Source organism: Toxotes jaculatrix, chromosome 4 (assembly GCF_017976425.1).
Source record: "Toxotes jaculatrix isolate fToxJac2 chromosome 4, fToxJac2.pri, whole genome shotgun sequence".
Classification (NCBI taxonomy): Eukaryota; Metazoa; Chordata; class Actinopteri; family Toxotidae; genus Toxotes; species Toxotes jaculatrix.
The window spans coordinates 305,001-321,013 of NC_054397.1; the positions used below are offsets into that span (position 1 = coordinate 305,001).

Below are 16,013 nucleotides of genomic sequence, written 5' to 3' on the forward strand. Positions count from 1 at the left end.
GAGAGGTCTGAGGTGGACATCAGTGATGTCACTAAGTCACGGTGATGAGACTGTGGAGCTTGTCCACAGAGACAGCCACCACCCCAATGTCTCCCCCTGCTGTCCACATGAGGCCCAAAGCCTCCAGACTGTACTGTGCCCCGCTGAGCCTTCAGACACCGCTCAGGGTCAACACAGCCCACATCAGCAGGGTCCCCGCCAGGTAAGGCAGAGACCAGGTGAGTCCATCTGAGTCCTGCAGACTCAGCTGCGTCCTGTGGACCGCGTCAGGAGGTTTGAATTATTTTAACTGTTTAGAGTTTAAAACGTTTTCTTTCATTATCGTACAGGTATCAGATACCGTTATGGATCAGTGATTGATCAGCGATTGAGGAAACTCACTGACACTCATCCTGTGTGTCGCTGCTGATCGGGAATTTGGAATCAGAGAGGACAGGTTCACGTGAGAGTCCACAGGTGTGAAAACTTTCCATTCCAACTTTATTATTTTAGAACTTTAAAAACTGTTTTCACTTTTTTGAGCCTTTGATGAGTTTTGGAGTTTTTATTTTCACAGACAGAAAATGTTTTAAAGTGTCTGAAATGGAAACTGATGAAGACTGAGGAGGACTGAGGAAGACTGAGGAAGACTGAGGAAGACTCCTCAGCTGTGGTAGAAAAGTTTCACGTCACTTTTTCAGCCGCAGAAACTTTGAAAAACTTCGTCCTGACTGTTGAAGCGGGAGTTTTAGGGGCTGCGCTCCGCTGTCCACATACTTTTGTCCGTCCCGTTCGTGAGCGACACTTCAGTTTCTGGTCTCTAACGTTTGTCTCGTGCGAGTTCTCGTTTCCTGCTTTTGTGGGTTTGTCTCGAGACGATGGTTTTAAAGAGAGAGAGGTGGAGAGAGAGCGCTGGCTCCTCCTCTGTGGCTCTGTGTTCGGGGCGGAGGTCTGAAAATCTGCTGCGTCTCCACATCAGCGCTGAATTCTCCGGATCTTCTTCTTCTCCTCCATCATGTCCGGCGTAGCGTCCACTCTGGCCAAGAACCGGGCCATGGCCGCGGGGTTCGGCACCAACGCCAACGCGGTGAAGTACCTGAACCAGGACTTCGCGGCTCTGCGGGCGCAGTACCTCTCCGCCGGGCGGCTCTTCTGCGACCCGACCTTCCCCGCCGCGCCCGAGTCCCTGGGCTTCAATGAGCTGGGCCGGAACTCCCACAAGACCCGGGGAGTCACCTGGAAGAGGCCCACGGTAAGAACGCGGACCTGGAGGGGGATTTGGCTCTGGCTCAGAATGGGTGGGTCAGTTTGCATGAGTGGGTGGGGTTGGGGGGGCGGGGTGGCTGTTTTGGTGAGGGGGGTTCATTTGATGATGCTTTCTGGTGTTTGTGTGTCTGTGGTGCTGCTGATACACAACATGCTGTCACAGAAGAGACACACAACAGGACACACACAGGAAGTTCAGCAGAGACTTTACATGTGAGAGAGACGCCAGGAGCAGGCTGCTCCCGGCCTGCTTCTCTGTTTGACGAAGGCAGCCAGGGCTCTTAGCAGCAAAGGATTCTGGGAGTGTGTGTCACACTCCACAGAAGATAGAAACATCATAACGTTACTGCTCAGGAAGCAGCAGAGTGTTCCAGATGTTTCTGCAGCTGCAGCAACTGTTCTCAGATCAGAGTCTGGACGGTTTACACACCATCTTCATGAACATCAAACGCAACACAACAGACACACCACAGACACACCACAGTCAGAGCTGCAGACAAACAGCACAGACGTGTTTTACTTTAACGTGCAGCGTCAAACGTGATTTTAGGAACAACTGGAATCTTTGATTCTGAGAAGAGTGAGTCACCGTCAGAGATCCTAAATACCAGAGAGATGAGTCACTACACTCAGAAACACTGAGGCGTCGACGTCCAGAGAGAACACACACACACACACAGTCCTTCACAGTTACTGTTACAGTTACTGTACCAGTGATTTCAGTGGGTCAAACACAGTGAGAGTAGCCGCTGATGCACAGTGTCCTTCACAGATGTGCAGGGCTGTGTCCTCGTGCATATGTGCAGGGCTGTGTCCTCGTGCAGATGTGCGGGGCTGTGTCCTCGTGCAGATGTGTCACTGTGTTTTCAGGCAGAAGCAGGAAGTAGAGAGCAGAGGAAGAGGAGGGAGTGTCGACTGTAACACAACATGTGTTCATGTTTCCACACTCAGCCCACTGTTCCACTGAGGACAGTTTGACTGAGGACAGTTGGTGGACAGATAAAGTCCATGAGTGGAAATGATTCACTCAGAGCTGAGAGCGACGTCAGCCACAGAGAAATGTGTATTCAGCAGAAATAACGATGATAATAAACTGAGGACACATCACAGCTGCGTGTGAGACATGCAGGACGTCTCAGAGCCGACGTGAACCATCGGTTTGAAAAGCTCAAGTGTTTCACGTTTTCACCTGAAGTTTCCCCAAAGTGAATTCCAGCAAACGAGTCCAGACTCGAAGCTCTGAGGAACAGTCAGAGGTCAGGAGGAGCCTGCAGCCTGTAGACTGTCAGACTGTCCCTGAACACACCACAGCCTGTCCCTGAACACACCGCAGACTGTCCCTGAACACACCGCAGCCTGTCCCTGAACACACCGCAGCCTGTCCCTGAACACACCGCAGACTGTCCCTGAACACACCACAGCCTGTCCCTGAACACACCGCAGCCTGTCCCTGAACACACCGCAGCCTGTCCCTGAACACACCACAGCCTGTCCCTGAACACACCGCAGCCTGTCCCTGAACACACCACAGCCTGTTCCTGAACACACCGCAGCCTGTCTCTGAACAAAACATCAGACTGTCCCTGAACACACCGCAGCCTGTCCCTGAACACACCACAGCCTGTAGACCGTCACTGTCCCTGAACACACCGCAGCCTGTAGACTCTCGGACTGTCCCTGAACCGTCTCAGACTCATGTCTCTCTGTCCTCCATCAGGAACTGGTCTCCAACCCGGAGTTCATCGTGGGCGGAGCCACCAGGACCGACATCTGCCAGGGAGCTCTGGGTGAGTTTGCCTGACACACCTCAGCCTGTAGACTCAGACTGTCCCTGAACACACCACACAGGTGGACAGGTACGCTGATGGTTCACTGATCATGTGACTCGTCTGAACTTGTTTCTTCCTGTGGAGACAGAAGCTTAATGTGACGTCAGCCGGAGCAGAGTTAATGAGCTGCAGACTGATTGATCCAGGAGATCGATCAAATTATTATTTCACCCATTCATGTCATTTTCCTGCTTTTATTTTGGTAAAGCATCTTTGTGTGTCGGACGTGTTGCAGTTTTTGTGTCATCACTTCCTGTTCCTGTCTGTCCTCTGATTCTTCGTCACAGATTTGATCTTAATGTTTCCTTTGGTGTGTGGGGAGGGGGGGGGGGGGGGGGGGGGGGCAGGGGGGGCGGAGTCCTGCTGGCAACTATTGTTAGAGGGCAAAAGACATTAACTTAAACATGTGGGGGGGGGGGGGGGGGGGGGGGGGGTAATGAGCTTTCAACTAGTGAGGAAACACCCTGACACACACAGTAACACACACACACAGTAACACACACACAGTAACACAGTAACACACTGTAACACAGTAACACACAGTGACACACAGTGACACACACACAGTGACACACACACAGTGACACACACAGAGTAACACACACATAGTGACACACACAGAGTAACACACACATAGTGACACACACACAGTGACACACACACACAGTGACACACACACAGTAACACACACACACAGTAACACAGTAACACACAGTAACACACACACACAGTAACACAGTAACACACAGTGACACACAGTAACACACACACAGTAACACACACACAGTGACACACACACACAGTAACACACAGTGACACACACACAGTGACACACACACAGTGACACACACACACAGTAACACAGTAACACACAGTAACACACACACACAGTAACACAGTAACACACAGTGACACACAGTGACACACACACAGTGACACACACACAGTAACACACACACACAGTAACACAGTAACACACAGTGACACACAGTAACACACACACAGTAACACACACACAGTAACACACACACAGTGACACACACACACAGTAACACACAGTGACACACACACAGTGACACACACACAGTGACACACACACAGTAACACACACACACAGTAACACAGTAACACACAGTGACACACAGTAACACACACACAGTAACACACACACAGTAACACACACACAGTGACACACACACACAGTAACACACAGTGACACACACACAGTGACACACACACAGTGACACACACACAGTGACACACACACAGTAACACACACAGTGACACACACAGTAACACACACACAGTAACACACACACAGTGACACACACACAGTAACACACACACAGTAACACACACACAGTAACACACACACAGTAACACAGTAACACACAGTAACACACACAGTGACACACACACACAGTGACACACACACAGTGACACACAGTGACACACACACAGTGACACACACACAGTGACACACACACAGTGACACACACACAGTGACACACACACAGTAACACACACAGTGACACACACAGTAACACACACACAGTAACACACACACAGTGACACACACACAGTAACACACACACAGTAACACACACACAGTAACACACACACAGTAACACAGTAACACACAGTAACACACACAGTGACACACACACACAGTGACACACACACAGTGACACACAGTGACACACACACAGTGACACACACACACACAGTAACACAGTAACACACAGTAAGCGTGTGCAGCCTGCTGTGCTTGTTGTCATGTTGTGTTGCTGTTGTCGTGCCTCCGTTGAACCGCAGCAGCAGATTTCTGACAAAACATGTTTTCACACGTGGAAACATTTTAATGAAGCTGACTCAGCAAATTCTCCAGGAGCCTCTGCTCTGTCTGTCAGACTCTGAGTCCACGGGTCCAGGAATTTAGTCCAGAGTGAGAGCTCTCGCCGCGTTCAGAGGATGCTTGTGGTTGGAGTCCTCGGGCGGTTCTTCTTCTTCTCTGGGTGGAAACAGTTTCTGTCTGACACTAACTTTTCTGTTTCACCGGAAAAGATTAGAAAAAGACACAACATGAAACTGATTATTAATCATAATAATAATAAAAACAGCAAACAGGCGTCACAGTACATACACACACACATATGATATATGTTACATACATACAGGAAGGAAGCACGGCGGTCAGCAGTGACCATGTGTGAGAGCTGACGTCACACCGCCTTCTTCCTCTGCTCTGTCAGACCTGATTGGTCTGGATGTCTTTTGGACCGGGACCAACTCGGTCTCTGTCCATATGGTCACCGAGCGTCTTCCTGTCTGTCCAGGCGACTGCTGGCTGTTAGCGGCCATCGCTTCGCTGACCATGAACGAATACGTGATGGCCAGAGTCGTTCCCACGGACCAGGGCTTTGGTGACGATTATGCCGGCATCTTCCACTTCCAGGTAACAGATGTTGGACGTCAGTGTTAACAGTAACTTCATCACAGCGTCGTTCGCTTCAGCACTGTTGCCATGGTTACCTGCAGCTTTCTAAACATTCAGCTCTGACAGAGGTTACACTGATAAACTTTAAACGTCCACAGTGTCTCAGATTGTCCCCTCTGTCTCTGGTCCTCAGTTCTGGCAGTTCGGGGAGTGGGTGGACGTGGTGATCGACGACCTTCTGCCGGTCAAAGACGGGGAGCTGATGTTCGTCCACTCGGCGGAGGGGCGGGAGTTCTGGAGCGCTCTGCTGGAGAAGGCCTACGCCAAGTAAGACCATCCGGGATTCAACCCGACAACTTCGTAATCACAAAGAACGACGTGTGGAACCGGGCTGAGGACGATGACTCTCTGTCTGTGTCCATCAGTAATAAAAGTCCTGTCTGTCCCAGAGTAAAAAAAGTCTCATGTAAACGTGAAGCAGTCATTTTACTGTCATCTTGTTTCTGTCACGTAAGTTTGTCTGATGTGTTCGACTGACCCGGACTCCCCCAGGACTCAGGGACCAGCCTCCACCTCTGAGTCCACATCTGTGGCTCGGTGGTTCAGACCCAGATCAGAGGGGGACAGAAGCTGTGGTGGACACTGATCAAAACAACATGTCGATTTAAAAGTAGTAGTTTCTGTGAGTCAGCTTACAGCAGCCTGCTCAGCTGCATCTGTCCTGTTGCTGTTTTTCACGTATGTGGCTAAACATATGAGCCAGTGCTGATCTGGGGTCAGACTCCACAGACCTGTCTGTGAAGCGCTCTGACACAGTTTTGGAGCTAAACAGGAAGAGGACGCTGACTTCCTGCTGCTGTTCTCTGTGCTGCAGAGTGAATGGCTGCTACGAGGCGCTGTCTGGCGGCTCCACCACCGAAGGCTTCGAGGATTTCACCGGAGGCATTGCAGAGAACTACGACCTCCAACGACCTCCGCCCAACCTGTTCCACATCATCAAGAAGGCCCTGGAGGCCGGGGCGTTGCTCGGCTGCTCCATTGACGTGAGTCCACCAACAGCTTTACATCATGTTCGGTTACATCCAGGCTTCAGGTCCTGAACTGTTCCAGTGTCTCAGTGTCTCACACACGTCTCTGCACCATCTTTATTGTTTCTGCCTGCACTGTTTAAGAAATCTGCACCGTTAGAACAGATTTTTCCATGAGTTTGAAAAGTTTCCTGATCAGAACAATGCAACATAAATCCTTCAGCCAGTGACTGATGACTGAGGGTCAGTGAGATCAGCCTCAGGTCTGCAGCAGCCGTCAGTTCACACTTCCTGTGTGTGACACCGTCCACACTGTCTCCTCCTCACTTCTCATGTTTGTGAGGCAAAAAATAATAATGAAAACTGATGATGATGAGTCGTCTGTTTGTGTTTCGGTGTAGATCACGAGCGCCGCGGACTCAGAAGCTGTCACTCGTCAGAAGCTGGTGAAAGGCCACGCCTACTCACTGACGGGCGCCGTGGAGGTAACGCCACGCCCTGACGATGAAATGAGAAAGGATGAGAGTGAGATGAGAAAACATGAAACCAGAGGAGAATGAAATGTTTGTTTGTTACCAGGTGAACTACCGGGGTCGGCAGGAGAAGCTGGTGAGGATGAGGAACCCCTGGGGTCAGGTGGAGTGGACCGGAGCCTGGAGCGACGGGTAACCGGACCGAGCAGATCAACCCTCCCTGTAAACACACACGTCAGTTTCCTGTTTGCTCTGCTCTCTTCTAACTGTGCTGGTGTGATGATGCTCATACAGATCATCGGAGTGGAACTATGTGCAGGGAGACTGTCCACATGCCAACGCAGAGGACGGAGAGTTCTGGTAGGTCGAGTTTCTGGAACATTGGACGTAAATTCCTCTATCTGAGCTCAGAAGAGATCAGAGGTCAAAGGTCGTAAAGGCCCAACAGTGTAAGACAAACGTGGACGTGTTGGTTGTGGCCGTGGCTGTGGAGTGAGAGCTGCTCTCTGTCCTGTCTCTGCAGGATGTCCTTCAGTGAGTTCTTGCGTCACTACTCTCGTATCGAGGTGTGCACTCTGACCCCCGACACCATCGGAGACGACTCCGTGAAACACTGGAGCGTCAGCAAGTTCGATGGCACCTGGAGGAGAGGCTCCACGGCGGGAGGCTGCAGGAACCACCCCTGTGAGCACTGATGCTAACTATGCTAACTATGCTAACTATACTAACAAACTAACTGACTGTCTAACTGACTAACTAACTAACTGCTGACACTGCAAAAGGCAGGCCGACTCCACCTGATTAGACTTTGGATGAACATGGTGGAGGTTTGGTTCTCCGCCTGTGGCCCAGCTGGAACAGAGTTCCCTGCTGAGAAGCGATGCTTCTGATCTAACTGGAAACCGGTTTCCTCTGCAGACACATTCTGGATGAATCCACAGTTTGTGATCAGGCTGGAGGAGGAGGACGATGACCCAGATGATGGTGAGGTGGGCTGCAGCTTCGTGGTCGGTCTGATCCAGAAGAACCGCAGGAAGCTGCGCAAGCAAGGAGAGGACATGCACACCATTGGGTTTGCCATCTATGAGGTGACAGCTGAAGGAGTTTACAATAATGAAGAAATAATTAAAATTTGTCTTCTTTTCCTGCAGAAAAAATACAATTTCCTAACTTTTGTTCTGTATTGTTTTATTTCAGGTTCCAAAGCAGGTGAGCACCGGACCCAAACACCTTCAGGTTAAAGGTCAAAAGCTGGAAACCAAACAAAGTCCTCAGGCTTCAAAGCCTCGGTCTCATCTGTTTAAACATGAGTAGTAACAGAAAACAAAGGTGTGGAAACTGGATTTAAAGAATCTGGTTTCTCCTGATCATCAGACGTTTGCTGTTACAAAGCAAAACCCAGAACACACAAAGAGCGAACGTGGACAGTGTACAAAGATTTAGTTGAACCCTGACCCGAACAAACTGATGAGTAAAAACTCAGCATGGACAGAAACATGTTTCTGGAACTCAGTATAATATTTCAGGACAGTAGACAGAGACATGAAGGTGATGCTGATTGGCTGCTCCTCCTCTGCCCCCCCAGTTCCACGGACAGCGGGAGGTGCACCTGGATAAGAACTTCTTTCTGAGCCACGCTCAGACAGCGAGGTCAGAGACCTTCATCAACCTGCGTGAGGTCAGCTCACGCTTCAAACTGCCGCCTGGAGAGTACCTGGTCGTCCCCTCCACCTTCGAACCACACCTCAACGGAGACTTCTGCATCCGGGTGTTCTCAGAGAAGCAGACAGAGACTCAGTAAGATCCTGATGTGTTTGTGAGTGTATGTGAAAGACGACTGTCTCTAAATGTCCTGGTTTGCTTTAGTCACGACTGACGGATTTGGACAAACAGCAAAACACCTGATCTGATCCAGACTCGTTAGCTTTGTGCACACAGTTGGTACTAAAGCCTGTCTGTAGCTGGTCTGTGGCCCCTCCTGCGTCTGTGGCCCCTCATGTGTCTGTGGCCCCTCTGTCTCTGAATGGAGGGTTTGAGACCTGGACTTTTGGTTTACTGTTTGCTGTTACTGCTCAGAAAGGCTGTGTGTTTGAAGGCCGGCTGCCCAAGGAGATTCCTTTTAAAGTAAACAGTGTGTGTGTGTGTGTGTGTGTGTGTGTGTGTGTGTGTGAACTGGTGGACTTGCACAGCGTATGTGACTACTGTGTGCAGAGTTTGCTAAGGTTTTCCTTCTCTCCGTCCCATCAGGCCCTGTGACGACCCAGTCAGCGCTGAACTGGACGATGTAAGTAAAAAACATTCCACCTTAACGTTTGAAGGTCGTAAAGTAAAGGGACAGTTCAGCATTTATGCAAAGCCTCTTCCTCACTGAGTCAGATGAAGATGGTTAGCTTAGCTTAGCACAGATGCAGGAAACAGAAGGAAACAGCTAGCCTAGCTTAGCATTGGCTCTATTCAGAGGTAACTAAATCCACAGCAGCTGTTAGTTGTACTGAGGTTACCTGATGGAACATGAAGGAGTCTCTGCTGGTTTCTAGGTGACACCAAGAAATTCTCTGTTTCCACAGATTTTATAACATGTTGAACTTTTGCTTTTTATTCAGTGACACTGACTCTGCATTCACCAAATCCCTGTCAGGAATGTGTGAGCAGTTCAGGTAACACGAGCTGTGTTTGTATGTTCACAGCTCACCTGTTGTCTCATCACATGACGCTGATCACGGTAACACACCCTGTGGATTCTGACAGATCAGTGTTCAGAGTACAGCAGCTCATGTTAAAACAGCAGGACACAAGAGAACAAAGCAGTGTTTACTGTTAGCAAGGCAGCTGATGACTTGTTGATCACTCATCACCTGATTGGACAGCGTCACTTCCATTCAGACTGATCGATCTGAGTTTCCCGTTCGGATCTTGAGTCCAACTCTTCATCAGCCAGCGGTGATCACACCTTAGCTGACTCACCTGTGCTGTTCCTCTCAGCTGTGTGCAGCCTGGCTGAGTGTTGCTGAGTAGCTCTGATCGTTGGTGTTTGTGTTCAGGAGACGGTGTCTGACGCGGAGGTGGACGCAGGATTCAGAGGCCTCTTCACTAAGCTCGCCGGAGACGTGAGTTTTCCCTCGTCGTCTTATCAGCTGCTCCCTGACACGTGAAAACAGTGACTCAGCAGGTTCAGACTGTGTCACTGTTGTTTAGAAGACGTTCATTAAATCTGTTGGAGCTGAATTCATCTGGTTTGAAAAAGTGTGCTCAGGTGTGTGATCACCTGCAGCAGCGACGTTATAAAACACGCCTGATTGGTTTGTGCTCTCGTGTGTTTCAGGACATGGAGATCTCTGCGGTGGAGCTGAGGACCATCATGAACAAGATCGTCGCCAAACGTGAGTTCATGTGAAGCTTTAACACGCTGACCCTGACAGCGGCCAGCTGCAGGTTTAACTTCCTGTGTTTGTCACAGGAACTGACATCAAGACCGACGGCTTCAGTATGGAGACGTGCAGGATCATGGTCAACCTGATGGACGTATCCTTTACTGGGAAAATGTCTCACCTGCCTGTAGCTGCAGGTGTCACAGTGTGGCTGTGCTGCGCTCTGAGCTGGGACCAGGTTCTGGTGTTCGCCTCGCTGATGACTCAGCGGATTGGGGAGGGTAACACACTCATGTGGCACCAGGGGAGGAACTCAAAATAAAAAATAAAAATAAGACCTGAAAATAAATAATCGACAGATTTGTTTTCACCTTGAAGCAGCAGGAACATGAATGAAAGTCTGTGAGTGTGTTCAGCAGCAGAGAATCAAACATACTGAACACACCATGGAAACCTGCAGCACGCAGCCTGTGCAGCAGCACCATCTGCGCCAGTGCTGCGTCACTGCCGCGTCACTGCCGCGTCAGTGCCGCGTCCTTTAACAGAAGAAACACTAAAAAACTCGGTGCTCTTTAACCCGTCAGCAGGACAGCGGGAACGGGAAGCTCGGCCTCGGGGAGTTCGCCACGCTGTGGAAGAAGGTGCAGAGATATCTGGTGAGACGCCGTCTTTCAGCTTTAAATCCAAACGTCTGAGTTCACCTGATGCTTTTTACAAATGTCTGAGTTTGCATGTGTCTGCAGTCCATCTACAAGAAGAACGACTCTGATAACTCGGGGACAATGAGCACTCCAGAGATGAGAGTGGCCCTCAAAGACGCAGGTCAGTTTTCCTTTTCTCTTCTTCCTGATCGTTGGACTGATGAGGACTGACGGACAGACAGAGCAGTTCCTTCCCATTGTTTTGATTCATTCAGTTGTAAATTTAGAAATGTGGCCAAAAGAATTTAAAAGAATTTATTTAAACTCCTCTACATAACTTGCTGCACCTGAACCAGGTCTTTGTAACCACACCCAGCAGCCTCCTCTGCACATCAGCTGAGTCTGTCTCTGTCTTTCTGATCATGAGGATCATCTGTTTGCTGCTGTGGTTTCTTCTCTGTCTCGTGTCTGTAGTCTTCTGTCAGCTGCCTCCCGTCTGTCTGCTCTCACAGTGAGCGCTTGTAAAATCTTGACTTTCTCTGATGTGGTTTGGAACAGAGGCCTCGGGCTTCCTGTGCAGCAGCAGGTCCAGAGCTCGCTGGTCTGATTTTCTCCTCTCTCTCATCTGCTCTTCATCCCTTTTTCTTTTCACCAGTTTTGTTGAACAAATGTTTTGAGTTGGTTCAACTGTTGGTTCAACAATATTATTGAGTCAGTGCATTTATTTTAACTTTACCTTCACACACTCGTACAACTTCCAGCTTGATAAAAAGCTTTTCCATGTTTTGTCTTTGCTGTAGAACAGTCTGACACTGAGTCTGCCCTCAGACAAAATCATTACAGCAGCTGCTGAAAGCTTAAAGCAGCTGAATCAGCTGTGATCAGCTCCTGTCTGCAGTGAACCCATGGATGTACAGACTCCTCTCACTGGATCACTGTGACACTGAGGGAAACTAAAAAACAGCAGGATTCTCTATGAAGTTCTGCAGCTTCTTTTTCCTGTGATTTCTAAGAGGGTTTGTCTTCATGTCTGACTCAGTTAGGACTGAGTGGACCCGCCCGTGGGCTGCGACCGTGTTGGTGAGCTGTGGAATTAGCAGACTCACTTTGTTTGTTGTGCAGAGTCTCTCACAGCTTCCTGAGATCTGTGGCAAACTGTTTGCTTCTGAGGGCTAATTAGTGAATGTTTTGTCTGTGCCGGTCCATGTTTAATGCCACTGGCATTAAACTGCAGCCCAAACACGGTTCAACATGTTTGAATTTGAGCTTCGCGGCTGAATGACAGTCTGGATGATTCCACACTGACTCGCAGCAGAAAGCTCCTTTGTTTTAAACATCCTGCTTCATGGAAAGTGGTTCTGATTGTGTTCTGTGAAAATATAAACTGACTTACTCCTGCCAGTCATCCACAGTGCGAGCACAGAAAGTTTTGTGTGCAGTTGTGTTGAAGAGCAAGGGCTTCACCATGTCGGCAGTGTGGACAGCCATGTTTACCGCGGCCGTTTGATCCGTTGCTGCTTAGCCAATCAGAGCGTCTGCTGATGGACAGGAGGCCGTTACTTTCACCTGGCAGCAAAATGTGACTGCGTGTTGGTAGCGTCTGAAAGGCCCGCAGAAAAGCGGGAAAATTAAATTTGGAACAAATCTAATGCAGATCACACACCACGCCCTCCAGCTGCCACACTGCACACCGGATCCCTCTTTAACCCCTGGACACACATAAATGGTTTGGAATAAATGATTATTGTTCTGCTCCCAGCCATGTGAGGGACACATGTGAGGGGGACACAGCTGGTAAATTTCAGAGGTCGAACAGTAAAGAAGCCTGAGTGTCTCCTGCTCACTAACAGCTTCTTCCTCTCTCCTCGTGTGTCGTCTGTATTTCTCTGTCTGAACTAAAATGCTGTCTGTCTGTTTCCCTCTGCTGCTGCTGCTGCTGCTGCTGGACTCTCTCCACCTCCACATTTCACTCAGTAAATTGATGATGACCATGATGAAGATGGTACGTTACATCCTGCTGAGGAGCAGTTGTGTTAGCGTTAGCAGTTTTGGCAGTCCTGCCCTTCAAAGCCAAAATACAGTAAAAACATACCAAAGAAGAAAAATCTGGTGTTGGACATCTGACATTTCTTTGTCATGTAGATTTGGATTTCATAGGAAAGATTATGTGTTTGATGAGACATTGATTTTGTGTAATATTACAAAATAATTAATTATTTTTAAAAAATGAAGGACAGTTCCTTTTTAAAACTAAATACGTGGTATGTTATTATAACTCATAAAATAATACGTCACGTCATTGTAACAGGAAACATTAGCTGAGCTCTCTTATTAGATTCCTGTTATACTGGTGGCATCATTACACAGCCCTATAAACAGCATGTGGAGAAAACCATGCTAAGCTAACGTTAACTACTGAGATAGCCACAGCTAACCTGTAGTTAACTCCTCGGCTAGAGTTAGATGAACATTTTTCCTCTAATGAAATGAATTTCATGTTGTCCCACACGAAGTCACAGAGACAAAAAACAAACACAAAAATCAAAAAACAAAACAAAAGAACTTTATTATTTTCACTGCACACAAGTTACAACAAAATTTTGTTTGGCTGCAATCTCTGGTAGCAGCTTGAGGTCAGGTGTTTATGTTTAAAAATAAATAAATAAAATAAAAATATATATAATAGATAATAACATCTCTGTATCTACAACATACAATATAAAAAGTCATGCTAAAAGCTAAATAGCCTATCTTAGCAGAGTAGTATTGCCACCTCAGCCTCTGAGTCTAGTGGACTTAACAGGATTTTGTGTGGTTTAGCTAGCTTAGCATTTAAACATAAAAGAAGATTTGTGGATGGTGATTTCAATTAAATCCTTTATCACAGAGAATGTAGTTCTATATCCTCATCTGGACCAAAGGGTCCAGAGACAGGATGACCTATGTTTCCAGCCGTCTGTGACAAATTTTCAGTTTTGGGCAGTGTTTATAAAATTGGTCATATTGTACATTTACTGTAAAATCAGTTGATAAACTTTTCCTGAAAACTGACAGGAAAGTTTTGTGTAATCCAAAAAATTAAATGCCCGAAAAATCACAGTACTTTGTCATATTTGTGCCAAAATTACTAAATAATCCAGTATTACAATGAAAAAAATCCTGAGCGTGGATTCGCCAGCAGTGGTCTAATACAGCCAGAGACATTATATTAACATAATATATTAACAGATTCCTAATAAACTGTGTGGATGTCTGACTGTAGGTGGATATCATCATATCTCTCACACCTATTGTTGTTTCAATATAAATATTGATATTACAAATAAACGGACACAAGTAAAACTATTAACTTAGACTGAATCAGTATGAAAACATTATTCCTTTGAACAGTGGTCTGTGGTTTAATTCTTCTCTCTGCTCCGTGGTCACTCCTCCTGTCGTCGTCCTCCAGGGTTCACTCTCAACAACACCATCTACCAGCTGCTGGTGGCTCGATACTCTGAGACAGACATGACTGTCGACTTCGACAACTTCGTGGCCTGTCTGATGAGGCTGGAGATGATGTTCAGTGAGTCAACGATTCATTTAGCTAACACAGACAGAATGACAGCTAATGGAGGAAAGCTAACGGTTCAGACAGTTTGGAAAATGTTTGCTCACACAGGAACTGTAGTGAAAGATGTTATCAGATGTTAATGAGTCTGCCCAAACAAAACAGATCCTGCTAGCAAAAAAAAGTCTTTCCTGTTGGTGCTAGCAATTATATCAGTATGTCTAAGATCATTGCTTCGACTTCAGGGATCTGTCATAAATTCATCCAGGAAAATTACTATTATTATTTTCTATCATGAATTAGTAATTTGTACCCTCAAATTAATAATTGTTGGGTGGGATTACTGCTAATGTGTCTCAGGCACAGCTCTCCACAGAGATGGAGCCTCTCACTGACTCGTTCTTTTTCTGTCTGTTAGTGTTTGAAAAAACACTGAGCAGTGAGATCGGTCAGTGCAGGTAACTCCCTGACTGTTGCAGGTGCAGGTGCCTCTCCCACGATACAGGCGCATCAATATTTATATATAAACGTCTTTACTCAAAGCTGACATTTCAGAAGTGAAGTTTCTTGTTTTAATAAGACGCGTTGGTAACAATTTGATTTGCAAAAATAACAAGATAATAGGGGCTTAGCAGCAGATTGTTTTCCCTGATCCCCAAGCAGGTTAATCCAGTCCTGGATCGAAAGTCAGTCTCAGACCTGTTCTGCTGATTTTTACTTTAAACTGTGGCAGAAAAACTCTGATGAAACTCTGATCCATCTTCCTCCACAGAGATCTTTAAGAAGCTTGATGCCCACAACAGTGGCTCCATCGAACTCAACTTCAGCCAGGTGAGAACAAACTATACACACAACATCCTGTTTAACATGTTCACACTGAGAGTCTGTGTGAAGAACCAGAACCTGGTCTAACCCAGTCTATAGCTAATGTGAAATATGTTCTGTTCAGGTGCTGACTTGTTTTTTCTGTATCTTACTACAGTGGCTAGAGTTCGCCATGATCTGAGCCGTGACTCTGTGCTTGTCCGGAGCCTCAGTGTTACAGCAGCGTGCCATATTACTGTTTCCACTTATTATAAACTCCTAATGTTTTATATGTGAGGCTTGTGTTGTATTATCTATACACTACCTGACTGACAGTCAATGTAAAGTCAATAAATGTATCCACAAAAACTTCTGCTTCAGTCCTTTTTAATATCAGTTAAACAGTCCAGCATTTTAGGACTTTATGTTTCATCTGTTTTCAGATAGGTCCAGTTTAGCCTAGCTTAGCACAGAGACTTAAAATAAGTGGATGCTGCTAGCTGTTCAGCGCAAAAAACAAAAGTGGAAATTCACCACAAATGTACTCGTTAAAGCAATAATAACAACAAACAACAAAAACGGTTTGTTTTGCTATTACTGCCAGGAGTAGTACTTTTATCTTATTTTACAATGGG

At 47.2% G+C, this 16,013-nt stretch overlaps 2 protein-coding genes across 4 annotated transcripts in view; one reads left to right on the forward strand and one right to left on the reverse strand.

The window, feature by feature from the left end:
* The window catches only part of LOC121180277 (calpain-2 catalytic subunit-like), a 13,421-nt gene extending 11,333 nt beyond the window's left edge, over positions 1-2,088 (reverse strand). For 2 of the 3 annotated variants that reach the window (XM_041035540.1, XM_041035539.1), the window contains exon 1: positions 1-839. This exon is cut by the window's left edge and continues 505 nt beyond it. Coding sequence is in view for 1 of the 3 variants with exons in the window: in XM_041035541.1 (XP_040891475.1) it covers positions 1,957-2,043 (87 nt within the window). In the remaining 2 variants the exon portion in view is untranslated. Of the gene's footprint in view, positions 840-1,956 lie in introns of those variants that run through there. The other variant, XM_041035541.1, reaches the window with a different exon arrangement.
* Positions 897-15,747, forward strand: capn2b (calpain 2, (m/II) large subunit b). Its single transcript, XM_041035543.1, has 21 exons — positions 897-1,231; positions 2,963-3,032; positions 5,411-5,529; positions 5,705-5,838; positions 6,386-6,554; positions 6,941-7,024; positions 7,119-7,204; positions 7,307-7,372; positions 7,536-7,696; positions 7,931-8,100; positions 8,210-8,221; positions 8,598-8,809; positions 9,260-9,296; positions 10,054-10,119; positions 10,335-10,392; positions 10,470-10,534; positions 10,968-11,036; positions 11,124-11,202; positions 14,473-14,589; positions 15,347-15,405; positions 15,557-15,747. The coding sequence occupies exons 1-21, from the start codon at positions 995-997 to the stop codon at positions 15,578-15,580; spliced, it is 2,094 nt and encodes a 697-aa protein (XP_040891477.1). The 5' UTR covers positions 897-994; the 3' UTR covers positions 15,581-15,747.
* The last annotated feature ends 266 nt before the right edge of the window (positions 15,748-16,013 follow it).